This window comes from Pezoporus occidentalis, unplaced genomic scaffold (genome assembly GCF_034315485.1).
Source record: "Pezoporus occidentalis ecotype Australia unplaced genomic scaffold, CSIRO_AGI_Poc_V1 ctg245, whole genome shotgun sequence".
NCBI classification, from domain to species: domain Eukaryota; kingdom Metazoa; phylum Chordata; class Aves; order Psittaciformes; family Psittacidae; genus Pezoporus; species Pezoporus occidentalis.
In genome coordinates, this window is record NW_026914340.1 from 118898 (window position 1) to 146600 (window position 27703).

Genomic DNA, 27703 nt, shown 5'->3' on the forward strand with positions numbered 1-27703 from the left:
CAAAGCTGCCATGACTTAATGTATAATTCCTTGCAGAACCACGAGGAATTTTCCTCATTGGTTTTAAACTGCAGGTTTCCAGACCAAATTTCGTTCCAACCCCTGCGCGGACACCGGGCGCGGACACCGGGCGCGGACACCGGGCGCGGACACCGGGCGCGGACACCGGGCGCGGACACCGGGCAGCGCGCGCCGCCCCGCCTCTCGCGATACCTGCCTGCCGCCGCCACCCGCTGCCTCTAACGGCCGCGACCCGGCGGTCGCTTGTTTACGGCGGCGTAGCCAATGGGAAGGCGGCTGGAGTGGGCGGGGCGGTGCAGCCTGGCCAATGGGAGGGAGGGGCGGTGCGTTTGAACAGCGCGGGCCCGGTGGCGGGGATCCCCGCAGCTCGAGGTGATTCCGCCGCTATGCCCGGCCGGCCCGAGGACTATGAGGTGCTGCTCACCATCGGCGCCGGCTCCTACGGCAAGTGTCGCAAGGTGCGCCGCAAGGCCGATGGCAAGGTGAGGCGGGGGTCTGGGCGAAGGTGTTGGGAGCCGCTATTCCCCCTGCGGAGCTCCGGCTTGCGTGCAAGGCCTTCCCTAAGGGTCGTTTTCCCCTCCCTAGATCTTGGTGTGGAAGGAGCTTGACTACGGCACAATGTCGGAGGCAGAGAAGCAAATGCTTGTTTCGGAGGTGAACCTGCTCCGCGAGCTGCGGCATCCCAATATCGTCCGGTATTACGATCGGATCGTCGACAAAAGCAGCACGACGCTGTACATCGTGATGGAGTACTGCGATGGCGGTGACCTGGCCAGCTTGATCGCGAAGTGCACGAAAGAGAGGTATGTGGAATCCGTGTGTGGCAATTTCGCGGTGTCTAACTTGAGATACCACCTGTAGTGACGGGACAAGGGGTGACGGGTTCAAACTGAAGCAGGTTCAACTGAATGTTGGTGTTTGAACTGATGGGTTCAAACTGAAGTTCAGGTTAGATCTAAGGCAGAAGCTCTTCCTTGTGAGGGTGCTGAGGCGCTGGCCCAGGGTGCCCAAAGAAGCTGTGGCTGCCCCATCCCTGGCAGTGTTCAAGGCCAGGTTGGACACAGGGGCTTGGAGCAAGCTGCTCGAGTGGAAGGTGTCCCTGCCCGTGGCAGGGGGTTGGAACTGGATGAGCTTTAAGGTCCTTTCCAACTCAAACCATTCTGTGATTGTATGAAATGTACCAGGCAATCTAAAGGAAAGTGAAATGCGTCCATTAGTAACTTCTGGAAAGGTTTAATCCTTTGGACCTAAAGCTCTGAAATGTGAAAGGTTTTGTCCAAGTTTATAACACTGGTGGGACTTGTGCTCAGGAATGCACCAACTGATCAGATGTTTATGCTGAGGTGGTAAAAACCTGAGTTCTCCTATGCGGCAGAAGCTGTTGAAGGGTTTCTGGCTGCAATGCTACTATGCGTGTGGCTGAAAACGGAAACCAGCAAGTCATAGCTCTTGCAGATAAGCAGCTTGGTCTGTTGGCTCTTCTGGCTTGTCCATCAATTAAACTACTTGTACCCTGTTCTTTTGTTAGAACACCAGGACACATGAAAGGGAAGAGCGTTAAAGACTACTTTATGTGCCTTCATGTAAACCTTGTGAAGACACCAAGTTGATAAGGCTTCACCTGGGTCTGATTTAGGCTTAGCAGCCTACTTGTTAAGTATAGTATCAATTTTAACATTAGCAAGTTAAACAAGTATATAGCACCACATGTCACTTTGTGAGAATAGTCTAAAATGATACAGCAGCTGCCCCCAAACATCAGTGTTTTCATTTGAGGAAGGTTATCTTAAAAACCAGTCCTGTCCTGGCTCTGTTGTTCTATGTTGCTCATTATAAACAGCTGGCAATACACTGTTATCATAAGTGATCAAAGGGACAGATCTCATCACAAAAGCGTAGAATCATTGAGTGGTTAGGGTTGGAAAGGACCTTTAGATCATCTAGTTCCAACCCCCCTGCCATGGGCAGGGACACCTCGCACTAAACCATCTCGCCCAAGGCTTCATCCAACCCGGTCAAGCTGATATTTGTGCTGTAAGCAGTGGAAGCGCTATGTCTTTGTTAAGCTTTCTGGGGGGAGGAAGGAAGTATCACAGGGGCTCTGCAACAGAAGTCCAGATGTCTTCCAACGTATTTGGAGTGATTTTTTTTATTTTTTTATTTTTTAATTTCCATTTTTAAAATAGCATGTCTAGATGCCTGTTGCTATCTGTTTTCTGCGAAGGTGCTGGGGTGGTTCAGTGATGTTTTGTAATGGTATTATTAAAATATTGCTGCCACACTAAGACTGGCAGCAACTACTTAAAAATGATGTATGCTCAGAGAATACCTTTATTAAACAATGTGATCATCTTTCAGGCATTACTTGGAAGAAAGCTTTGTTCTCAGAGTACTGACTCAACTGACGCTGGCCTTGAAGGAATGTCACAGGCGGAGTGATGGTGGCGTCACTGTGCATCGTGACCTAAAACCAGCAAATGTCTTCCTAGATGGCAAGCAGAATGTAAAACTTGGAGATTTTGGACTGGCAAGAATATTGCACCATGACACCAGCTTTGCCAAGACATTTGTTGGAACTCCATATTACATGTCTCCAGTAAGACCACCTTTCTGTGCCTGATCTCCCCTTTTGTGCCTCCAAGATCTGTTTTCTGCAGTGTATGTCTCAGTCTACGAATGCTTAGGAGGTTTTGATGGAGTTACTAGTTGCTCTTCACTGTATAAGTTTTGATATGCTCTTGGAATGTTGGAGTATATTGTTTCTGAAAAGGAACAGGGAAGCTTGAATGCTTTGGTTTCATAGTGTTAAAGTAAAAAGCGTATTAAACTACCTTTTGATGATAGGATTTTAATTTGTGGAAATGAACAGGGAGTTATTTCCCTAAAACAATGCATTATGTGTGGGAAAGATTAATATTGACTGAAATATGGGGCTGTATCAGCTGAAGATTGGTAGAACACTTCAGTCTTCTACAGTGTAGCACTGCTACAAACTTGTTAAAATCCTGCTACTAGTAGTAGCTGTGGAGATTAAGGTGGAATCTTAAAAGTAACCCCAGTAAATAATGGTTTAATTCAGGTTTGAAGAGTAGTTGATTATCCTGCAATAGTAGAACAGTGTCTTAGTTAATAACCCAAAGATTGATCTCTTTCTTTAGGAACAGATGAACTACATGTCATACAATGAAAAATCTGACATCTGGTCTCTAGGATGTCTCCTGTATGAATTATGTGCTCTCTCGTAAGTATAGTAGTGCGGTAATATATAGAGATATAGCTGTTAACATGGGTATAATTAAAATTTGTAGAGATAAAAGCATAAAGGCTTCAGAAACTAGTCCTAGATTTGTATTTCTGTACTGGTCTTGACATTAGGTAGTCAAAACAAGCCTTTGATTGCAGCTTTTTTTCTTAGTCTGATTCTTTTATATAAAATGAGTCACTAACATTAGTGAAAGAAACCAAGGAAAATGTTCTTTTTCAGGCCTCCATTTAGAGCTTGCAGCCAAAAGGAGTTGGCAGAAAAGATAAAGGAAGGGAAATTCAGGCGAATACCATATCGTTACTCAGAGCAGCTGAATGAACTTCTCAAGGAGATGCTGAATGTAAAGGTAAGAATCAATTACTCGTTTTTCCACCTCGAACTTGAACTGGTACTGAAATACTTGTTTTCTTTCTCAATTACAAAAGAAACTGACCTGAAGTACTGGTTGCTATCGCCTTGTCACTGGCAACATCACTTGTAGGGGAAGGAGGAATTGTGCTTTGAGTCCATTAAAGGTAGCAGCTCAAGTATGTTCAGGATGCTGAAAGGCTGTCTAAATATTGTCTTATATGGAATTTCCTGACAGCGTGCATAAGGCCTTACATCTTTAGGGTTAGAAAGGTTCCAGTGTGTTTGGAAGTGGGAGGGGTTAGTTTGCCTTCATTTTGGGGGTGGCTGTATATGGCTACCGTATAGCTCGTGCCCTATGGCTAGCATGGGGGTGTTGAGAAGAACACTGCATGTTACAGCAAAGCTGTAACAAGAACCCAAGTCTCCCAACAGGAATGGATTCTTCAGGAGTCAAGTGACAACTATATATGCAGAGTGCTTGCTATAGAACTTGCCAACAATTGCCCCTGTAGGCTTACCACCTCATCCTGTCCCTGAAAGGAGTGAGAGCCTGGACTAGGAGAGCCAGACTTGCAGCCTCTGGAGCTGAGGGCTTGGTAACAGCCTCCTCCCTTGGCTTTTGTCATCTGGTTGTGCTACCCCTTCCTAATTCCATTTTTCTCTGACTTCTCCTTCACTGTATAGCACCTCAGCTGGTTCCCATCTGTAGTGGGCCTTGCTTGGGAATCCCTGGCCCTAATATTTCTTGGTTATAGATGGAACCTGTTGGTAATGTCTTCCCTTTAGGATTATTGCAGACCTTCTGTTGAAGATATTCTGCAGCACCCACTGATAGTAGACTTGGTGACAGAAGAACAAAGACAAAACCCAGATAAACGAGGCTGGAGATCGTGGGAGCCAGAAAGGCTGCAATATTCAGATGCTGCAGTGAATGAGCTGAAACGGAAGGAACAGCAACTACAGGAGCGAGAGCAAGCCATTAAGGACAGAGAGCAACATTTGGAGCGTACGCTATTCCACTTTGGGAAGGGGGTGGCAGTGGGATTCTGATTCAAAAGACTAAGTGTGGAGGAAGGCAGGCTAGAGGGCTTTAAAACCCCTCATTTTAATGCACTAGGATATTGTGGTCTGACATTCACTACTAGATTTCTGTTTGAAGACTAAAGCAAGAATGCCAGGGTTTATCTAGACTAGTTCTTGTTTCAAGTTACTAAAATTGGCAGTTTAGATGTAGAAGTCTGACTTGGGAAGATTAAACATGAGTGGCAATTAGGAAATTATACAAGAAAAAAGGGTCTAGGCATATCCTGCACTGTGCGGTGTTAAGTTGCTTTTCACCCACTGTGTAAGTTAACCTTGTCTGTACTTGCATGTAACCTAAGGTCATCCTGATGTTGGAGCAAGACGTATTGGAGTAAGCAAACTGCTTTTATAAAAGCTGCACCCTACAGGTAACTTACCTGTGAAACTATAGATAACTGGTCCTCAGGCACTGGAATTTCCTGCCCACATGAAATACCTCTTTGTGTATGCAGTAGACTCTGTAATACAGAGTTTAACAGTATAAATTGTTTTCTAAGCCTGAGTAACAGCTGGTGCTGCTGCAAATGGGATGTTTAGTCATAACTGAATCATAGTATCTGGTATCTAACTATTTAGATCCGCTGTTGTGTGCCATGAGTTAATGTGCAGAACAAAAAGATGCTGTAGTTTCATTGTTGCAGATATGGCAGAGTTTTGAGGGAAGGGGAAAAAAGACCTGCCGGCATTTTGGAGTAATTGCTTGGTGCTTTATCAGTGCATGGATAAAGGCGTATCTGCACAGCAGCTACTTTTGTTTAGAGCCATAAATGCAGGAAATACAGCCTGTCAAATGCACCTATAACTACTGTCTTTTCCTGGAACGAAGTCCATCATGCACAATCACTCTTAACTTCAACGTTTACATGTTAACACTGCATACTACTGTATTTCTGCTTCCAGAAAGAGAACGGGAACTCTGTGTTCGTGAGAGACTGGCAGAGGACAAACTTACCAGGTATCTTACTAACCTAGAACTGCCCTCTAGCAGAAACTCTACAATCTGAGGACAAAAAACTTAAACTTTTCTTTTGAAAACAGAGCTGAAAACCTGATGAGGAGCTACAAACTCTACAAAGAGCAGAAGATGACAGCTTGTGCAGATGGTCCAGGTATGGAAATACACAGGAAGCCACTGGCACTGATAAATGTAGGCTGGAATGATGAGAAGAAAGCCTCCGACGCTCAATATGCTGTACTTAGTCCTATTGTAGCAATACAAACCCCAGTATCTCTGCACTGTTGGGAAGAGACTTTTGATTTTGTACTTTGCAAAAAGACTTAGTGGGTGATGCTCAACCATGAGTCTGAGCTACCACTGTCAGCACTGTGGTCTTGTGCTGTTTTGAAAACTAAGCTCTTGTTGTAAGGTGATAGGAGTGCTGACTTGTAACCCAGCCTTTACTCAGAGCTGCAATTATTGTATTTATGGATGTCTTTTTACAGGCTTTTGATAAAGTTAATTTTAATAAAATTTCACATTTTTAATCTCTTCAGCTTCCAAAAATTTGGTGGGAAATAATATTTGTTGCAAGTGACCCGGCTGTGATTGGTGCATCATACAAGATCTTTAGATCTTTGCATATAAATACTAACTATTATGAGCATACTCCAGTTTTTAACACACCGAAGGGGGGGGGGGGGCTTTAAAAATGTGCTGTAGTACTTCCTGACTACCTGTAGTCTATCTCTCTTGGAGTATTTGTTATGCCATCAGTATCTGACATCCACTTTGGCCTTCTTAGTTGTTCAGTCCTCACTATCATAAGATGTAGTATCATCTCTTCATTGCACCCATTTTGTAATGGTAAAAATAATTCCAGTATCTCAATGCATTTTGAAATAGTGGTTAGAATATTAAATGGCTGGATCTTAAGTAGTGCTCTAGAACAAAGAAACATGAACACTCTTTAACATGCAGCAATAACCTCTTCATTTAGTTTTGGTCAGATAAAGCAAGATAAGCATCTCACAGCCTCAAATACAAATAAAACTGAAGTTCAAGTGCTTGTCCCAGCATGCAAGAATACAAGCTAAATGCCACCAGATGTTAGTGGTACTTGAGCTGTTTCCAACATCCCTGTCAGTTTTGAGAATTCCACCTCTCAACATATTGTCTGACTTTGATGCATGAAAGAATATAAAAACCAAACTTGCCTTGGGCTTTTCTGATGTTGCCTCTAATGCTGGATGACTGAAGTTCAATAAGCTTCAGCATTTGCTTCAGTTCTCTTCTGCATCTCCTCCCCCTTTACAAGGTATTTTGACCTTAACAGGGCTATTAATTTTTCAGCCACTTCAAGCAGTTACTACCTTGAGCAGGGTAATTTGGAAAAGTGAACATATTTGTTAAAAGACTGACCAGATCTTGCAATAGCTGTAGATCACTTGATTAAGCACTTGTCACAGTGTTTGCTACTCTTCATTCCACAGCACTCTTGTAATACTGTTTCTAGAAGTCTCCCTATTCTGAAATGAATGAGCTAAGCATTTCTCCAGTACATTACTGACATCACTTGCTTCTGTTATCTTCAGTTGTTCAAATAGTACTGTATTTTTTGAACGTACCACACAGCTTAGACCCCCTAATTTGTCCTCAAAGTCCGTGTGTGGTTCATTTTACAGTAAAATGGCAAACCAAAAATCCTGGTTTCTAAGACAAAGGTCCTAGACACTACCCTATTTTTGCAGGGGTTTTCTGGTTCTTAGGGAAGGCTTCAATGTTAAAACAGATATAGTTTACCAATATGAAACTGTAAAGTGCTGAAATGTTCACTAGCCTCTTCAGTCTGGCCCTTCTCACTTGGTTATTGCATCTTTGTTCCGGCCTAATGAACCGAAAATTAAGGCTTCAGCAGTGTTGAGATTAGGATAGTTAGGCCTTTGATTAAAAATGAAAGTAAACCCCCACACCTTAAGATGAGCTTTGTGAACTTGGCTTTTATGAGAAGCAACTCAGCTGTTTTAATAGCTTTTGATGGTAGTTTTTGTACCCTGAGTCATTAAGAACAAACCAAGCTAACTGCCTTTTCACTGGGGCCATTCTATACAGCTAAAGCAGAGCTATAACACAAAAATTCCTGTGCTGGAGGCTGCAGTGGAAAGTAACTTGATCATTTTAAATGCACTAAAGCCCACTATTCATGAAGGCAGAGCCTAGTTTGTATCCCATTGACTTAATACAAGGATAGAGCTGTAATAATGTGGGTAATGTAGGAGGGGCAGGTTGGGTCTGCCCCTGCTATGAAGGAAAGACAAAGTGCTTTGTAGCTGGGACCACCATACTCTACTTCCCATTGGAACTGCATTATGTTACTGTTGGAAAGGAAAAATGGAAAAGATTTGTTGCTATGAAATGCATTTAATTAGATCACTTAAAGCCACAGCTAGATAGCAAAATGGGTAGCAGGCTTAAAAAATATGAGCTAAGCAACAAATGCTGAAAGATGCACTAATGCAGTCTTTATTGTTTGAATTCTAAGATAACCCACTGCTGCTGCCCTTCCCTACAACCAAGAAGAAAGTACACTTTGGAAGTGAGGAGAATGCTGGGACTTCTGTTAATTTGGAAAACAATCCCCTTTCTAAAGGGAAATGCTCTGATCTCAGAAAACGTCTGTATGCTGCCAACCTACGGGCTCAAGCACTGGCTGAACTGGAAAAGAACTATCAACTGAAGAGCAGGCAAATCTTGGGCATGCGTTGAAACTATAACACAGGTGTAAAGTATTTAACTTTTGAAAGTCGATTAAATTTGCTGGAAGCTGCTTGTGCCTCCCTCTTTTAAGCTGGAGCCTACCGAGAGTTTATTTTAACAGCTGTTGTACAAACTCTTAGTCTATAATAGGTAGCTCATGATCAAAGCGTAAGAGATTATGAATTGTATTAAGAAAGAATATTTGGTCCTCCTGTTTACCATATCTTATTCTTCTGAAAAAAAAGAAACAAATATAGTAAATCAGATGTTTTTAAACTGATGTGAGAAGCTTTTTAGATGAAAAATGTACAGAGATTCACAATCTGTAGGTTAAAATGATGCTGTATGTAATGTACAGTACTTGGTAAGTATATTTTGCGTATGTAGAAAATCAGTGGCTTTTTGTCTGCACTTGCTTTTTAACTATCAAAAGAGCAAAAGGAGATTTTGTGTTCTCTCTTCCCACTAAGTGGGGGACCTATCAACGTAGGCTACTTGTAGTTTAATGCTGACTAATGAGTGGTATGGGTCAGCATAGTGTTATTGAGGAGCTTATACTCCTTTCTTGTGTCACTAAGCAATAGTTCTGCTCTATTAGATTCTTAACTGTCCGGCAGAGCTTATCGTAATTGCTTGCCTCGTGGTTACTCTTTTCACCACAACCTTTGCTTAGAAGTTAGAATATGACCATTTTGGTTGCTAGTGTAAAACTGCCAGTGTTCTAGTGGCCATGACCTAGTGCTCAAGTGCGGTGGAAGTGTTTGGTGTGTATGCAGAGCCAAAGCAGCTCTCAAATGTATTTGGAGGGTGAATCCCTGCTTTCTCACCATGTTTGTACACTCAGATCTTTCCCTTCTAGGCCTCAACCAGAAAATCTGCACTGCAGTTCTACTGGCCTTCATGGGGATCTGTGGAATATCCAAAGCTACAGCGTGCAGTGGGTTTAGACTGATCTGCAGAAAATATGTAGAATAAAAGAATTAACTGTGGGTTTTGTCATCCTCAAAATGCAGGTACCAGTGAGTGAAAGGAGGAAACCAAGCAACCAAGAACATAAATCACTAATGAATGGCTCAGGAAAAGCAGTGTTGTGTCATGGCTGGTGTTTGCAGATGCTTTGCTTTTAACAAGGTCAAGTTAAGAAAATGGCTTGAGAGGTTTGGGCTTTTCCACCTTGGAATATACAGTAATTTCTGTGTTTAAAAGTAAAACGCCTTAGAGCAATCCTGCAGCTTTCCTCTTTAATTCTCTGGTGACCTCAAGATGGCACTGTTGCCCTGTAATTGTTGGGATTTCCTTCGGTCTATGGATACATCCATACAGCATTTAAGAACTGATTTTAGTATCTTTTTACCTGCTTTGTTTCAGAAAAATCATCAGTGTGTTGCTGTAAGATGCTGATTTTCTTGAGCTACAGATGCTTTAGTACTTAATTCAGTGTAATTCTCTCCAATTTGACGTTTTCCATGTTTCATAAAAATAGTTGAATCAAAGTCCTGGTTAACAGTTACACTTCTATGAATAAGAAACGCTACAGAGAGTGCAAACTGTATCAATCACAATAGCAGGAATAGATGGAACAGCTTAAGTTACAGCTGTAGCTATTTTAGCTGCCTTGCAATGTCTTCTTGAAGTATTATCACTCCAACATGATAAATGCAATGTTTCTTCATTGGAAGAAAGGTTTTGGAAACCAGACCTTCCTACCACTGTGTGTCAAACACAGGGGAAGGCATCCTGGAGATGGTCTTTGTTCTCTCTCAGGACTTTTGCTGTGGAATCCTGAAATTCGCGTTTTCCTACAAAAGCATAATTGTTTTTCCCAGAGCACGTTGCAGTTGCAGTCAGGATGTAATTTTACAGCTTAAGCCTTACAGGAGGATAATAATGGTGTACACTGTTGAATGCTGTGAGATAAATTCATTAATTTTAATATAAGTATCAGGAATTTTAATGATGTGTAGCTGTGGGTACAGAAATGATAGAAGGAAGTCACCTCTGAAGTTACAGAGGTTTATATGTGTAGAATGTAATTTAGCTAAAGGATAGGCTGGAGGGGAAGCTGCATCATCCTTGAAAAGCACGGACCAGATCCCTGATTTTCAGCCTTTGTGTGTGACCTTGACCAAGGCCCTACCCCGGGCCTTGGGTTCCCATCTGTAACAGGCTCATCACGGAGTGAGCTCAGAGACAGCACTGGGGTTCTGCACAGGTCAGCACTTGGGTGCAGCCACTTTGATCTCCTCCTTTGGGGAGATATGCATGAACGAGGGAATGGAATTTACTGGAAAAGCAATGGTGAGTTACCAAAGTAACTCATTTAACTGATAAGCCTGGTCAGTGTCCCCTCTGCAGCCAGGTGACCAGGCCATTCCATAAACAGTGTGAAAGTGCTGGACAGCTGGGCAGATAAAATGGTTAGAGGAAATCAGACTTAAATCTAGAGGACCATGAAGTTGCTTCCTAAACATAAATATCAATAAGCTGTTTAATCCATACTACATCATTGAGCAGGTGGAGAGAGAAATCCCTCTGGAACAATTATAAATTGTGGAGGAATAATGGAGGAATTTCGCATTTTTGCCTTTGCTGTCAGTAAGTAACCCAGGAGGAAGTGATCTGATCCTACTAATGGCACAAGCTGGTTCACAGGCACTGCAGGATTCAATCTCATGCAGTTTCCTGCAGATGTGAGAAACAGTGCAGAGGAGAAGCTCCTGCTATTGCTCATGTCTTCATCTGAAAGGGAGAGACTGCTCCTCACACTGCTGGTCACCTTCACACACATGTACCTCTTGCTGTGCTGATAAAGATGAAGCCCGTTTCCCAGTAAGCAGTGTTTGTAGCACTCATAGTCCAAAAGACAGTGACAGCATTTGGGCTGTGTCTGTCTTATTCTTCCCTTGTGTAATTTGTGTGAAGCCAGAGGAATCCTAGTAGCTAAAAAGCTGTTGTATCAGTGTAGAAGCCTGCCCAATACATGTTTCACACTGTGGAAGACTTTGGCCTAATTAAGGCTACGCACAGTATAATCTACATCAGGTATTAGAAGCGTGTTTTATTTATATCTTTACCATAAAAGTTAGCTGAAAGTTAAATATTAATCTTTACAACTTTAAAAAGCTGCACAGGCTGATAGCGTAACGCCACATACTGTTATACTGCTCTTCTGTTCAATCTTGCTTTCAGCCAGCTCATCAGTGCTGAGAAGTTACTGTACTAGAGGCAACAGCACCTTTATCTGGCATTATTTTGGAGACAAAGTGCACTTCTGAGGCTCAGCTGCCATGGAAGGATGAAGCTTTGTTGGGGATAAAACCCCTCTGAGCCTGTAAAATGGACTCATGCCAGAGTTTTGTGCTATAAAGGGAAAAGAAAGGCTGCAGAGACACCTGAAATTAGCTCCACCCAGCCTCAGTTTTCAATGTAGGCACTTTCTGGGTAAGGAAACATATTTCTGGGGACTTTTGGCTGATTAACTTTTATTTGTGACTCGTTTCATTTCTGACTGATGCAGGATGCTTGTTGCTGGGCTACCTGGTTCAAGCGGAGGTAATTTACAGGCCCGCTTACACCACATTGTTCACCACTGTGAATACATTCTTGGTCTCAGCGCATTATGTCTACTTCCTTGGCAACTGAAATGCTGGCTTGGACACGACATGCAGTGAGTAATAACTAATAATACAGCTTCCACTGTCACCTTTCATATGTTGTTTTTCAATGGTAAAATGAATGCAACAAGCAGACAGATCTATGAGGAACCTGGCAGGTACTTAGCAGGTACTTGAATATTTGACTAGAGATTTGGGTTTTTTTTCCATTATTCATCCTAACTTGAAAACCTTTTGCTTGCAAGGACAGCTGCTAAATGCTTTTGTACTGTTTAACCAGCTCTTTTAGCAGGCCCTGCTCTTGCAGGGTCAGCAAAAGCTGGCATATCCACAACACAAAGTTTTGCACGGGCTTGTGTTGCTCAAAGCCCCAAGGACACACCAGGAGCCCTGTGAAGCCAATGACAAGCTTTCCTTCAAATGCAGTGAAGCCCTGGCTGGGCGTCAGCTTCATTAGCATCAGACATACCAGACATTCATGAATGTTTGTTTGCTGTTTGGGGAGGGAGGGCATTGCCAATGGCATGGCAGGAACAAGCGATCCATCTTCCTCAGCAGAAGTGAAGACAGGCCACTTCAGGTAGAGCTCTTGATCTTGGCTTCCACCAAACCGGACTTCCCTTGGCAAGAATTGAGTCAGGAGCTGTCAGACCCCCCTGGACTTGTATCTGGTATTAGGGAACAGCAAATGCATGGTTTTTTTCCTGCTCATAATGCATTTCATCATCCAATTGCAAACAGCAGCAATATTATCTACCTGAACTCTCAGCTCTCCCTAGATCAGCAGGGACCACTCCAGTGACCCCAGAGCTAGTGGCTACTTAGGTCATGCAGGAAGTTCAGAAGACCTTCCTGACAAATGCAAGTGTTAAAGTCACTGAGTGCTAATTGCCAAGTAAAGCCTCTGCTGGCTACTACTAATCAATCTTTAGATGCCACTAGGGAAAGATAAATATGGATTTTATGGCACTTGGATGATAACATAAACAAAGCCATCAGAGCAAATGGCAGATCGTGACCGATAATGATTTCCTGGGAGGTGAAGCAAATGCCTCCTATGGCAATGATCCACGTAATTAGCTTGTACTGGATTATAAGGATTTTGTGATTGCAACTAAAAGCAGAAGGAAGCATCAGCATTAAGGAAAATTGTATCATCAAAGAAGTACTCAGTTGGGAAGATAGTCTAGTTTTATGAGAATTATTACAGACTTGCTTTTAGGGCACATTTTAATCTTTCTCCCAGGTAAACTGAACACTAGGAAAACCTCCCCAGTTGTGCTAGCTCCTAAAGGGACAAGTGTGATCAGAGAACTGCTGCCGTGTGATGCAAAGGGATGTGTCTACCCTTAAGGCAGGCTAGGGACTCGCTCTCATCAGGTGTAAGGTCATTTGTCATCAATCTTTACGCAGCCAAATTCAGCAAGGTTGATGGGCACAGATGAGCAAGGTGAGCAACCAAGAACGTGTCACTGAATTCCTGTGTAAGATACAGTGAGTCAAATTCCCTGCTCTACGTTTCCCGCTGTTTTTCAAGGCCAAATTGTGGTCTCAGTGCTTGAGGTCTCAAGATGAAACTGGAAGCTACAGGGGTGACCTCACCTCTGGGCAAAGCCACGGTCAGTGTAGCTCTGTGTGTTATCAAGAGGGTAAAGGGCGTCAAACTGTACTTTCTAGTCACTGATCATAAGTAAGGGACTGAAATCTGACCCCTGCGTTGCTTGAGCCCAGGGGAATTTCTCTGGGCAGGGCCGTGGAAGCAGTATTTCAGAGGCTTAGAATGGGATTTGTGTATGAACAGCCACAGCCTTCGCTTGTGCATGTTTTTAACCTCCTGTGTTCATTTTGCTGCCTCCCATTCCAGCTCCATGGCAGGCTCATCCTGTCACTGCTGCTAATTTGCACTTGCTGCTGGCATGGCTGTGGGTGAAAGCAGACAGATGAGTATTGGCAAGGAGCAGAGAGCTGATCACAGCCTTGGACGCATGGTCCTCTGCTTGTGCTCCAGGGAATGAGCTCAGCTGAATGGCAAAGCTCAGCCTTGGGGTTGTGCCAGACAGAAACCATAAGTTTTGTTTCCAAACCTGACACTGCAACAGCTTCTTACATGGAATCCTACAGCCTGGCTTAGACGAGCAGATGTCTAATGGTCACTTAGTTTTTTAATCCTGTTTTTTACGGCTTAGATTCCACCTTCAAAGCCACTTTCTGGATGCGAAATAGCACTTGCTGGAGGTTAGTTCTAAGTTCAGCATTATTGCGATGGTTTGCAGTGTTTGCAAAGTGGCCTGTTATATCTGCACTGCCTCGACTGCACACAAAACTCGGTCAGAAATGGGAGTTGCTCCCGAAGGCTTGATGCAGGTCCTGCCCCTGCATCCCTTCCTAAACTGTGTCTCCATATCCTCAGCTTGGGCAAACAGCCACCTTTCTAAAAATATCCCATCCCAGAACCCCCCAAAACATCTTTATAAAGTGGGATTGAAGGAATTACTGTGGTGTGGTGAAGCGTTTTCACATCTGTACATGCTGAATAATATTATTTAACTCCTAACTTTGGAGTTGTTAGTGGATGTTAAAAGATAATTCTGTATGTAACTAATTAGCACTGGTACAAAGTTGGAGACACTGTATGTTTTGTATGCATTTATTCTTGTTACTATCTGTAAGACGCTGTGAGCTTTAGCCCTAGCCCAGTACCGGGCTGTGAACAAGTATCTTGTAGTGATCTCACAGTAAAATCACCAATAGTTCTCTTACAGAAAATCAGAAGCATCAATGAGGAAAGCAGTGAATAAAATCATGTCTTTGCAATGGTAAGGACATCTTCCAGCATATGCAAACACAGAACTATCTTCTACTCTTCTTTCTAGTAACCAAACACAGAATAATCAGCCTCTTCCCCCATTTAGAGGTTCATTGTAAGAGCATTGTGTTGGAAGAACAGTAGCTGCTCACTGCTTTAATGCCAGCAGAATTCCTTATCATGCTGTAAGTCATGTTTGTAAATCCTGCTGTTCCATTTCAGCCTCATCGGTGATGAGCACCCAGTCTCAGAACTGCATCTCCCTAACCACACGCAAGACATTTAAGACCCCTGATTCTTTTCCTGCCTTTGGTCAATAATCAATAATAACAAATGCATGAAAAGCACATCAGACATTTTCCACCCTTGATGTTATTCTAAGGAAACTCATTTCTGGGACTTGCATTACCAGGCAGTGAGGGTTTTGGATCTAGTAGAAACAAACCCATGCTCATATCTTGTCTTTGCTCAGCTATTGGGTCCTTTCCAACACACCAATGCAGACCACTAAGTAAACTGCTCCATGCAACATCTACCCTTCTAATGGTATTACTTCAGTTAATACCAGCCTCTGACTGACAGCCTTACTTCCTCCACAGGGGAGGGAGTTCACTCTGAATTAACAGGACGAGCCTGTCTCTGTATGTGGTTGGTGCTTTGCATCCTCACGGAGAATGCTCAGATTAGTGTCATTCTTGCTTATTTGTTTTAGGAAGTGGTTACTTCTTCAGAAAAGAGGAAGGATAATTTTAGGTGATCTTATGCAGATTACTGAGGATTTATCAAATGATCATGTTTGGTATCTTTTCCTCTTGTTTTACCATGTCTGAGCATGGGAATGAGAGAGGCTGTTTAAACAACAGCAGTTTATTGACAGATCCTTGGGGTTTCATTGTCTGAGATAGTGGAAACATTAACCCTGATGCAGCATTGTTGGAAGCACAGGATTTCCATGTAATTGCCTTTGCAAGGCAGGAGTTAAAAGTGAGCATTCTCCTTTAGTCCCCATTTCACAATCACTTCTTCCTCTGGGAGTTCAGGGGAAACAAACCTTTGTGCAAATTTTGGGCCAAATATCATAAGAAAGAGTCCATTGCCCCTTTCAGCTGTTGGGTTTGGGTCACCTCTTTGCAGGACGTTACTTCTGGATTTTCTCTCCTATTGATCCTCATTAAGGTTTTATTTATCTACTTCTGAAGCATTCCCAATATCTGGACCTGAGTGACTGTGGTTGCTCTTGCCAGCACAGAGGCAGGCAGGGGCCAGCAGAGCAGGGCTGAGGTACTGAGGGATGAGACAGCTTCCCCATGACCTGAAACCTTTCAGTCCCTGCTGGCTGGGTATCAGAAAAACAGGAGGCAATTCAGGCAGGAGTGTTTGATGTGAGAATCTCTTGAGTCAGGGTTGAAGTTACATCAATGCCACAGCTCCTAATGATCAACCTCTGAGCAACTCAATTTGTCCTTGAGATTATCTGTGATTTTTTTCTTTTCATCTCCCTTAGAGCACCTGTGAAGGACAGGGGATTCCCAATGGAACCCGTCCTTTTGGACAAAATCTATCCTGGTAAGAGCTCCAGATAAATGCCTTTCCCCCCCACTCCTCTGCTCATGAGTCTTCCAAGTTTCAGGCATGTGTGCCATCAGCAGGATGATGGTGTGAGTGCTTAGCAGCTCTGGGACACATCTGCCATACATCAGGCACTGAGGAACTAAGAGGAAAGTTGCTGATGTACGTAAAGCTTTGCTCTTTGATTGTAAGCGCAGGAGGAATCCAGCCCTGTGGGAGCTGTTACTGTGGCCTAGGCTGTGTACAAAGTCCTGCCTTTTTGATTTAGAGTGTTATTTGTTTCCAGACCTCTTTCCCCACCATCCCTCATTTCTACTCTCCCTGGGGATGATTCAGTGGAATAAAGCCACGTGAGGATAACATCCATCCAGCAAACACACTTGAGGACAGACTTTAATAAACTGAGCGAGTGTTTCATCACTTCCTGAAGAAGGATGTTTTTACAAAGTGATACCCTCATGGTTTTTACAAATAACACATCTTATTAAGAAGTGATCTTAGCTAAAGAGAAACTTGCAGAAACTGCCCCCACTGCCCAACGAGTACACAAGGTTGGCAGCAGGAGGCAAGAACTTTGGAACTGATAGAAGTAACTCTGCCTATTATTCACCTTTGCTTTTTCTCCCCTCCTGCTGTGTTTGCTCCATCTTGTCTGTCTGCTCCATTTCCTTTGCGTTTTTCAGTCTCGCTGGTTTTCGTTGTTTTGGGTTTTTTACTGGAACAAAGAAAGCCCAGAATATTACATTGTTTGTTTGATCACTGCACGAGTCCTCAGCGCCAGCCAGCAGCATCTCCCCAGGGCTTCGGAAAGCAGGGATCTTTGCTCTTAACCTGCCTTCTGAACCACATCTGCTCGCTCTGTGTGTGTGTGTGTGTGTGTGTGTGTGTGTGTGTGTGTGTGTGAACATGATGTGCACATTACACTGACAATAACACTCAGAGGGAAGATGACCACGTCTGTCGTTGCCAAGATTTGTGTGCATGTTTGATGCTACAGTTGTGGTCATTTGAAATTCCACAAACTGAGTCCGTCTTGGAAATGCAACTACTTCCCCTCTTCCCTTTGAGATTAACAGCCCTGAGGATTGCTAAGAGGGTTGAAGAACTCACTGATCTCACTGGAACTGTCAGGGCAAGTAGATAGCAGCACAGAAATCAGCATGCTAAGTGCAGGCCAGAGTTTACCCTGGGTATCTGCATATTCTTTTGATGTAGAAGGAGTATTGTGTTCTCCTCAGTGCTTGGCTACGGAAGCATTTCTCCTGCAGTAAAACCAGGTTTAATTATTAGCTGCTTTGCCACCTCGGTGGCTTCAGCAGGCTTCGGTGTGTGGACTGCCGATCATGACGCTCAGGCTGCCTGGAAAGGAAAAGCTGAACTATTCCCCTCCAAAGGCTCCATCTCACAGATAATCAGGAGTGAGCACAAGGCGCTGCTTACTGCTGCTCCTGTCACTTTGCTGCAGGCAGGAGGGTCCCCGAGCACTGCTGCTATCCTGCCAGCACAGAGGGATGATCTCTGCAGAGTTCCCTTGCTGGGCAGAGCAGATAATGTAGGAACATGAAACTGAGCTGCCTCCAGGTTTGGCTTACATGGGGTGCGTCAGTCACTCCTCAAGCTCTGTAACTGGGGCAGGGCACACTGGAGGCTGAGTGCCTGGCTGGAGACCAGGGCAGGCTTCACTGCCTGTGGACCTGCCTTTGGGCAGCCCTAAGGATGCTTTCCATAAGATAAAGGTGATGAGGGAGCAACAGACCCTCCTTTTGCCCATGAATTAGGTGGCATGTGAATTGCTGCGTTTTGGCTGTCAGGGAAGGAAGTCCACGCGCAAGGACCTGTGTTACTATCCTGAGGAGCACAAACAGGCTGTGTGACACAATTACAGCAAGCAAGGAGAGACTAAGGAGGTCAGGAGGACACTGGTGTGCGGGGGCAGGATGAATCATCTCAATAACAAGAAGGCTCAGTTATGCTTGTAGGAAGCATTGGGCGGTGCAGCACTGCCAAGTGCTAGATGAGGCTGGAGCCAGTGCCAGGAACCCATTACATGTGAAGTAACAACAGAGATGGAGCAGCTCCTCCCAGCCCACGTGCTGCCTGCGTGCTGCCATCCCCAGCATCTCAGCAGTGTGCACACCCAATTCCTTGTGCTCCCACACAGACAGTGTCCTAGAGGGGAATCCACTGGTGTGGGAGCCTCCCATGGAGGACTGTGTCAGCCCAGCCTGACTCCTTGGGGAAACATGGACACATGGATGCTCTTGGGTGTCTTTCTGTGCACGTACAGGCTGCAGTCAAGTCTCCATGAATCTGAAATATGTGGGAAGCATTTTTCCCACTTAGGATTAAACATAGAGATGTTGGCTGTCATTACTATCAAGCAGAGAAGCTCTGAAGGCCAGCTTGAAAAAGATCTAACTCATTGATTTTTAACAGTATCTGTGTATGTATTTTGATAGTGCTTATAGTGATTTTATATCCCTGCAATGATATAGTGCACATACCAGTGCATTAACAACACTGGTGTGCTGTGGTGCTGCTCATCAAATAAGCACCTATTTTGCTTATGTACCTATTCCATTTTTTTACAAGAATCTCTTCCTATAGGGAAATTTCCAAGAAAGAGGCTCTGGTTTCTCTAATCAGCAAACTCACAAAGTCTGTCTGTCATGTGGCTAATAAAAAACTGAATAAGCATCCTCCGAGACCTTGGCACTGTTCACCATCCTAAGGTTATACACAGTTTAACTGCAGCTTTTTGCATAAGAGCTTGAAATACAGCAGGAAAAATACCTTTATCCCCACTGTTAACTAAGCAGATAATAGACACTGTCAGTCAATAAGGGCACATGTTTCACAAACGGATTACTTGGGAACTTGATGGACAAGTCTTTCCCGGGCCAGCCACGGCTGCTGCTGTATTTCATATTTGCTTTGTCATCTTGGCAGTGGTACAAATGGGTTCCATTGGCTCTGCAGCTACTGTGGCACCATTTCATCATCCCGTGCTGATGTGAACTTTTGTTTTCCTAAACGTTAAGACAGAAACATCTGGCTAAATAGAAGCAGGTCAATGCAAAGAAAGCTTTCAAGAATCAGTGTTCCCAGTTGCTATTTTGCTATGAGAAAAGCCATTTATAATGAACTGTATAAGTCTCTGAGATTTAGGTTAAGGTTTTCTGAACACTCATGCCTGCAGTGGGGCTCCTCCTTGCTTCATCACTCCATAAACGACCTGCTTTCTAAAAGCAGCCACCACTCCTCTTTGCTTCCAAGACTGATTAAATCAAAACACCTCCTCTACACCCGTTAATTTTAGCTTGGAGACACGGCTTTGAACAGCACATTGCTGCTGTATTAGTATAAGCACTGGTATTAACAAGATGGGCCACTGGATTCTACTCTTCCTTCTGACATTGTTCAGTTTGTGGCATTAAAAAACTCACTTAACTAGTGCTTTAATGTAGGAGTAAGAAAAAATCTTTGTCTTATAATGGGCAGAACTAACACTTGGGGGCAGAAGTCACCTCATTAACTCTTGACCTAATCCCTGAGCTATTCACACCAGGTTTTCTTTACAGTCAGTGACAGAAACGCACTGTAAGGATGGGGTTCATCTAATCAAGTCCATAGCACTGCAGGAGGAGATAAACCACGCTGCAGGCTCCACTGACAAAGCTGATTAGATCTCTGTTGGCCCTAAAAGGGAGGCTCGTGATCTGAAGACGTTTGTGTGTTAGCTACCAATTCTCAGGCATGAATCCCTCCCTTATTGTGGAGCTGAGGCTGTGGTTTCATGATCAGCATCAGCAGCTGTGGGTTGCTGCCAGTTCTCTGTCGCACACTTTTCCCTGCCCTAATCACATGGCTCCATGGGTCAGCTCCAGCAGTCCTGCAGCCTTGGTAAATAGGAATAAGTTGCTGAACTGGCTGAAAACTAATGCTGAAGATGAAGAATTTGGTTTTGGTTGCACTCCCAGGCAGAGCTGATGCCCCTCATAGCGTATGTCCTAACTCCTAGCTCTGAGGTCTGCTTGGGGACAGGAATGTCATTTCTGAAGAGGAAAAGTGAACTGCCCTTTTTCAGAACTGGGTTTTACTTGGACCAGCTTAAGTTGACCACAAAACAGCCTCTGTGGAAGGCAGTTCTGAAAATGAACAGATTTACTTGCAGAGTGTAAAGTTAACATGTTTATGGTTGCTGTCTTGGAGTGTGATTTGACAAACATCAAATACAACTGATCCTTGAAAAGAAAAGAGGTGATGAGACACAGAACAGACTTTCATGTCTCCACCCCTTTGTGGAGGCCACGACTGAAGCCCGGGGAAAGGAGCAGTGTCAGCAGGTCTCGGAGCTGGGATCACAGCATGTTCCAAATCACAGTATCAGCCCTGGGGAGAAGAAATGTTCCATGACTGGGACTGAAGAAAATGTTACTTCTGCTCTGGGCAGAGATGCTTTTCAAACAGGTCTCAGAATCTGCAGAAAATGTTACAGTGGGTGCAGACTTGCTTTCAGTGGATGGCATTACTTATATGGCATCATTTGCTAGAACGGCTTCTTTCTAGTTATCTACAGCTTAGAAAGGGCAGTTTGTCACAGAACCATAGATGGTTTGGAAAGGACCTTAACATCATCCAGTTCCAGCTCTCCTCACACCAGACCATGCCACCCAAGCCCCATCCAACCTGGCCTTAAACACTGCCAGGGATGGGGCAGCCACAGCTTCTCTGGGCACCCTGTGCCAGCGCCTCAGCACCCTCACAGGGAACAGCTTCTGCCTTAGATCTAACCTGAACTTGCCCTGTTTCAGTTTAAACCCATCACCCCTTGTCCTATCGCTACAGTCCCTGATGAGGAGTCCATCCCCAGCATCCCTTATAGGCTCTCTTCAGACACTGGAAGCTGCTCTGAGGTCTCCACACAGCTTCTCTTCTCCAGGCTGAACAGCCCCAGTGTTCTCAGCCTGTCTGCATATGGGAGGTGCTCCAGCCCCTGAGCATCCTCGTGGCCTCCTCTGGACTTGCTCCAACAGCTCCGTGTCCTTCTTATGTTGGGAACACCAGAACACGAGCTTGGCTAATGGCTGATGAACAGGTATTAACAGCACCTACAGACCTAAACGGGATCTAACGAAGGCACTTTTAGCAGCAAAGTAAATACTGATATCAATTTGGGTAATAAAGGGAAATTCATCCATCTCAAGTTGATAGAGTTAATAGCAAATATATAAATGGTAGAATGATGAGCGTGTCCTTTGCCAAGCTCACTGCCCTTGAAGCTTATTGTCCTTGAAGCTCATCAGCAAGAGCTCAACCCCTTGAAGGGCATTACATAAAGGGACTTTGTGTGATCAAGAGAGGCAGAAACAGTCTCTGTCTGATGTGTGTTGTGGCGGTGAGGAGGAGGGATGTGTGGTAGAGGAGCTGGCTGGAAACACCAGGAGTACCTGGGTTGCCTGCCGAGGATGAGCCTGAGGCTGCCCTCCAGCTCAGACCTGTTGGTGCTGGGTCAGTGGGAGGCTGTGTGTTGCACAGGGGCGCCGGTGCCCTGGCAGTGCTGTGCTCTGATGTACACAGCCAGTGATGGCTTCATTCCAGTTTCCCTGGGGATCTTCCTCTTCTGAGCCAATACTGCTCTCACACCAAGCTCTTACGTGGCCTCATTCAGTCCCCAGGACACACAGAGGTGTATGAGCGTGGCCCTGTTTCTCAAGGCCAGATGTGCCACCACAGGACATTTCTGGCACAGAGGTGCTCTGCAGCCTCACACAACACAAAGCTGCACTTGTTGAACGAGTTTCAAACTGGCTTTCCAAATGCCAGAACATGCACGTTTATCCTTTCCCTACAGCATTAGCTGTTCTTGCAGGGACCTGACTTACCTCAAAGGACCCGAGCAACCTTCTTCCAGCAAGAGACCATTAGAAACCCTACACCAATGAAATCCAGCACCCTACAGTGACAAAGGAAATCCCTGCCCACAAATATCCAACTTTGATGCCAGAAAGTATTGTACGTTCTCTGACAGGGCCTGATGCTGCAGGTAGGTGGAGCAGGCACCGCAGTGAGTAGCATACATCTCTCTCAGTGGCTGTCCTCAGCAAATACCCATTGATTCATTGATACTTGTCACCACAAGTCCAAGAGAACTGGCTTAGATCAGAGCAATCTTCTGCTCTTTCTTAAGATAACAGAAGCTAGAGCTTAACAATATGATTTATTAAAAATGCTGTAGGAAGGACAATTTCAGCAAGAACTAAAAATGCCACTAACCAATCAGCTGCAGAGGGACTTGTTCACTCCATGAATTCCCTATTCACAGAATTTCCCACTCCTGCTGAATCATTGTTACTGTCTTTCCAGCAGAGAGGAGCTGCACCGTGAGCAAAAGTGAATAACACCACCTTTTTGTCTGACTTCTTTCCTTTAATGATTAATATGGTGGTGACTTTTTTAGGATCCACTTGAGCTGAATCAAGCATCAGCTCTAATATGTTATTAGCATTAGCTTCACAGCTGATTAGAGTAACTATTTTGCAGGAAAAGTGTAACCAAAGCAGCCAGGAAATGCTCTGAAGTCCACTGAAAACAAAACCCCAACCAACAAAGCACATTCATCACAAACAGTTATATAGATTGTCTGTGCAGTTAATTGTGCCAGAAGTTAGGAAGCAGTTACAGGCTGCCAAATGCCATTGGATCAAATGGCTTGACAGCAAGAAAGCAAAATAACTAACCTAGAAAGGTCAGCACTGGACATAAGAAAGGCCTCTTCTTGAAGCAGTTGTCTCTCTATTAGGGAGAAAACATTTTGGAAGGGAAAGAAGTGGAGTTTCTACCTTGCCTTGCAAGGTTCTGAAGCACAGTGGAGGATACATTGACCTCTCCATTTGCCTGGAGTCCTAACACTGACTCCAAAGAGCTGAGATTTCACAGCCACGGTAAGCAGGTAGAAGAAGGAACATCTTTAACAGAGCAAGGCATTCTTCATTTCCTATCTTAGTGCCAATTACAACTGCAGTTTTTCTTCACAGGTCACAAACAGAAGCATGTAAGCACATGCTTAACTTGCCTCTGTTCAAAGAAGGCCTTTTAATGAACTGCAAACACATGTTTAAATCCTTTCCTTGATAAAGCTGCTTTCCTGAATTGGGATGTAACAGTGAATTTGACACAGAGCTGTGTGAACAGTAATACTCGCTTTCCATTTGTAGCGTTTTTCGTTACAAGGAACAACCTTGCTGATGGAGGTAACTGGACAGGGAATGCTTCTGTTGGCTTTCGTGTTGCTGACTGGGTTTCATTTGAAGAAGCCTTGTAAGGACAGCTACCAGAGAGAGACATTGCCTGCAAGAGAAGCAGCCCCAGATGAACACTGACAGCCTTGAAGTGGAGCAGACAGATGGAGTCATGTTTGCCAGAGTCCCACAAGCCTTTATTAAAAGCAGGCAGTTCTGATGACTGCACAGAAAGGGAACAAGTTAGGTGTTAAAGGAGGCAGCGTGCTCTGTAATACGTGATTGCATTAGCGGTTTAGAGGCAGGGCTTCACCTTTCCAGGTGGAAGGCACAGTGCTGAAGACCGTCCCCCCTGGCACAGACCTCTCCCCATGCAACCTTGCCCAGGAACTCGGAGGAAAAAGCAGTGACTTTATTTACCCAGCAAACATGCTGAGTAATAGCGAATCTCCAACCAAAGTCCTTCCCACAGCTGCCTCCAGAGCACTCAGCAGCACCCGGTGCAGAACACCCTGCAGAACCAGCCCAGCTTTCTGTCTAGCTTTGCACTCCCTTGTCACCCAGTGCAGGGCTGGCACGAGGCTGGGTGCCAGAGTCAGAGTCACTCCTCCCCTCAGCACGCAGTTTATGGTACACAGGCAGATTCGGAGACGGGTCCTTCCACATGTGCAGTCCGGAAGCTGAGCTGAGAAAGAATTGGGTGAGTCAAGAACAATGCCTGGAAGCCTCAAAAATACCCAACGACAAAAAACCTGGAGTCCTCCCTACTCCGAAGACACAGCATTCTCCTCAAAAGCATAGGCAGGAACACCCTGTTCTCCTGCAACACACCATTTATGGCTTCATTGAGTACCTTTGTCAGTCACTTTCCTGTTAATCTGAACATTTATAATGTTGCCAGATGGACAGCCTTAAATTTAGGAACTATCCCTGTTCCTCCTGGATGCTGATGTTGGAATACAATAGAAAAGCCTGGGAACAGCAGTGCAGAGCAAACTGGTTCATGAGAAAGAGTCCAGGGAAGAGGCAGCGACGTGAACTCTTGCACGGTCTGTGCCTGACCTGGCTGGCAACGGGACTGTGCTGCCACAGGGATCGTTCCTCAAAGCTCCTGTATCGGCAGGCAATGAAGGCAACAGTGGCTGCTGGGTCCCACAGGACAAAACCATAAACCCAGTCCCATTCACCAGGGAGCAGTGGAAGGCCTGAGGAACCATTATTACCCCTTGCCTGGGAAGAAACTGTGCCCTCCCTCTCTCCTGAGCTATATGGCCCATGTCTTCTGGCTTTTGGCCCCAGGAGGAGTTCAGCATTCAGTCTGGTATAGTAGGAAGAGCTATCTCACAACAAGGGCAGGATCAAGAACATGCCCCTTAAGGAGAAGACAGCAGCAGATTGACCAGTGGTGTGGTATCCTTTAGCAAAGTAAGAGGTCTTGTGGTGAAGAAACGTTATCCCTAAGGGTGGTACTGATACTGATATCCTGTTTATTCCATTTACAAGCACTCAGTCTTACAAGAAGTTTTCTTACTACAAGCAAACTACAAAAACATCATGGGGGCGAAAGAGTAATGCTCAGCTTCAGTAATTCCTGAAGTCCAGCCAATGAGGCATCGAGCTCCTCATCCTCCCTTCCTTCCGAGCTAAATTCCATGGGATTGACACCAATCCCTGTAAATTTATAACCTGCCCCACCTTCAGGAATTAAAAAAGCTTTGAGCTGTACCAGTTTCTTTGACCCAGTATCTTAAAATCGGTTAATTCTTCCTTATAAACTAATGGCCCTGCGTGGGGGTGAGGAGGAGAGGACATGGGCATGTTCTGTTTCAGTGTGATTGCTGGTCAGCTTCCTGGCTATTTACAACATCTTATTAAATGGTGTTACAGCACACGGGAAGCCAAGGAGATGAGGAGAACGTTACAGCAATCTAATTACTGACTCTTACAGTGGTCATTAAAGTGTCCCACATGGGTTCCTACCGCTAAGCTAAAAACACAGCACACCTCGATACTGACATGTGAACAACCCCAGGAAAGCAGGGTCGCAGGTCAGTACAGCAGGACCTGCGGTGGCCAAGCTGCGTCTGCAGAGAGCACAGCGCTGCAGAGCCAGGGAGGAGAGGGGATGGCATCCATGGAGCAGAGCAGCGCGGTGCATGGACACACGTGGGCTCACAGGGACTCTGCTGAGTGCAGGGAAGCGTGTCCTGACACACGGGCCTCTGTTACACTGATTCATTTACTAATGAACGGGAGCCCCCACCCAGCTCCAGCTGTCAGGAACCTCTGTACGGCTCCCACATCACTGTGACTTTAAACCCGTCACCCCCTGTCCTATCGCTGCAGTCCCTGATGAAGAGTCCCTCTCCAGCGTCCTTGTAGCCCCCTTCAGACACTGGAAGCTGCTCTGAGGTCTCCACGCAGCTTCTCTTCTCCAGGCCGAACAGCCCCAATGTTCTCGGTCAAGGAGAAGAGGAGTTATCTCCAAGTGTAGCAACAGGCGTGTGCATTCCTGCTGGATCTTCCTTTCCAGGGCACCAGTTTCCTTACTGCCTCTCTGTACTCTTACACACAGCAACACCTCTACAGCTACAAATAGCTATGGCTGTTTGGTTCCCCTCCATTTTCTACTCCCGGAATGTTCTTGGATGCTCACTCTCTTGTGGCCATGTTTGTTGGCTCCCTGGAACAGAGCAAGCAAAGCAAGAGGTCAGCTCTGCCTTCTGCTAACTTTTGTGATTTGTTTGGGCTTTTTTGTGATCACATTTTTGTCATTTTTCCGGGTCTCAAAATACTTGCTTTCCTTTCCCCTTTTAAACTACAAGTTTAGTCAAACAGTTACTATCCAGGGACTTTCTTTCATTGGGCCTGCAAAAAGGCCAAACCTTGAACAAACTGGGGGCAGGAAAGGCAGCAGGAAGAAGCTGCTGGGATGCACTGTGGCAGCTGGAACACATGCCCATGGATCCAACAGCTGGGGCTGGGTGCTGGTTCCTTCCCTCCCCAGACAGGCACAGAGGGACCATGAGGATGCTCAGGGGCTGCAGCCCCTCCTGTATGCAGACAGGCTGAGAACATTGGGGCTGTTCAACCTGGAGAAGCTGCATGGAGACCTCAGGGCAGCTTCCAGTGTCTGAAGAGGGCTACAAGGATGCTGGAGAGGGACTCTTCATCAGGGACTGCAGCCATAGCACAGGGGGTGATGGGTTCAGGCTGAAACAGGGCGGGTTCAGGTTGGAGATAAGGCAGAAGCTCTTCCCTGTGAGGGTGCTGAGGCGCTGGCACAGGGTGCCCAGGGAAGCTGTGGCTGCCCCATCCCTGGCAGTGTTCAAGGGCAGGCTGGACACAGGGGCTTGGAGCAAGCTGCTCGAGTGTGAGGTGTGCCTGCTCGAGGCAGGGGTGTGGAACCGGATGATCTTTAAGGTCCCTTCCCACCCGAAGCACCCGCGATGCTACAATAAGGCCGTTTCTGGCGCCTCAGGGCCTGCGAGGCCGCGTGGCTCCCGGCCGTGCCGTAACCCCACGGAACACCGCACACCCCGCACCGTGAGCGCGGACAACGGCGGAGGGGGGGGGGGCGGCACGCGCCTGGGGAAGGGCCCCGACTCCCGGGGTTCGAGTCCCGGCGCGGACCTCCCCGCTCTCCCCGGCCGTGGCGGCGCTGGCAGCTCCCGGGGCTCGGCTCCCTCAGGTCTGACCCCACCGGCGACACAAACCGGCACCCCCGGCTCCCCGCACCGAACGCGCCCCGCTCCGCCCGTCCCGCAGGGGGAGCCCCGCCCCGCGCTCGGCCGGGCCGTGCGGAGAGAACCTTTTGCACGAGTCCCGCTCGCCGCGGGGCGGGGAAGCCGCGGGGCTCAGCCAATGGGAGCCACCGCTGGCGCCCCGGCGGGGCGGGGCGGATGAGGCCTAACGGGAGGCAGCGAAGGGGCGTGGCCTCCTGTCGCGAGGGCTTTCGGGCCAATGAGAAGGGAGGCCGAGGGTGGGGCGGGGCGAGGTGGGGGCGCGGTGGCCAATGGGGAGCCGGCAGGGGGGCGTGTCCGCGCCGGTTCGGGTTCC

At 45.9% G+C, this 27703-nt stretch overlaps 1 protein-coding gene and 1 long non-coding RNA gene across 3 annotated transcripts; both read left to right on the forward strand.

Annotated features, from left to right (window-relative positions):
• Positions 1 to 331: 331 nt before the first annotated feature.
• Positions 332 to 8483, forward strand: NEK2 (NIMA related kinase 2). 2 transcript variants are annotated; one of them, XM_062622675.1, is made up of 9 exons: positions 332 to 503; positions 607 to 824; positions 2380 to 2617; positions 3180 to 3262; positions 3506 to 3632; positions 4424 to 4643; positions 5621 to 5675; positions 5759 to 5867; positions 8235 to 8483. In XM_062622675.1, the coding sequence occupies exons 1-9, from the start codon at positions 408 to 410 to the stop codon at positions 8421 to 8423; spliced, it is 1335 nt and encodes a 444-aa protein (XP_062478659.1). In that variant the 5' UTR covers positions 332 to 407; the 3' UTR covers positions 8424 to 8483. The 2 variants fall into 2 exon arrangements, with proteins under 2 accessions (XP_062478659.1, XP_062478658.1); XM_062622674.1 differs by having other exon boundaries at positions 334 to 503; positions 5759 to 5829; positions 8200 to 8483.
• Positions 8484 to 11074: 2591 nt separating this feature from the next.
• LOC134165658 (uncharacterized) lies at positions 11075 to 25546 on the forward strand. Its single transcript, XR_009965604.1, has 4 exons — positions 11075 to 11243; positions 11604 to 14844; positions 16339 to 16400; positions 22276 to 25546. It is a non-coding gene; the product is annotated as an uncharacterized LOC134165658 (long non-coding RNA).
• The last annotated feature ends 2157 nt before the right edge of the window (positions 25547 to 27703 follow it).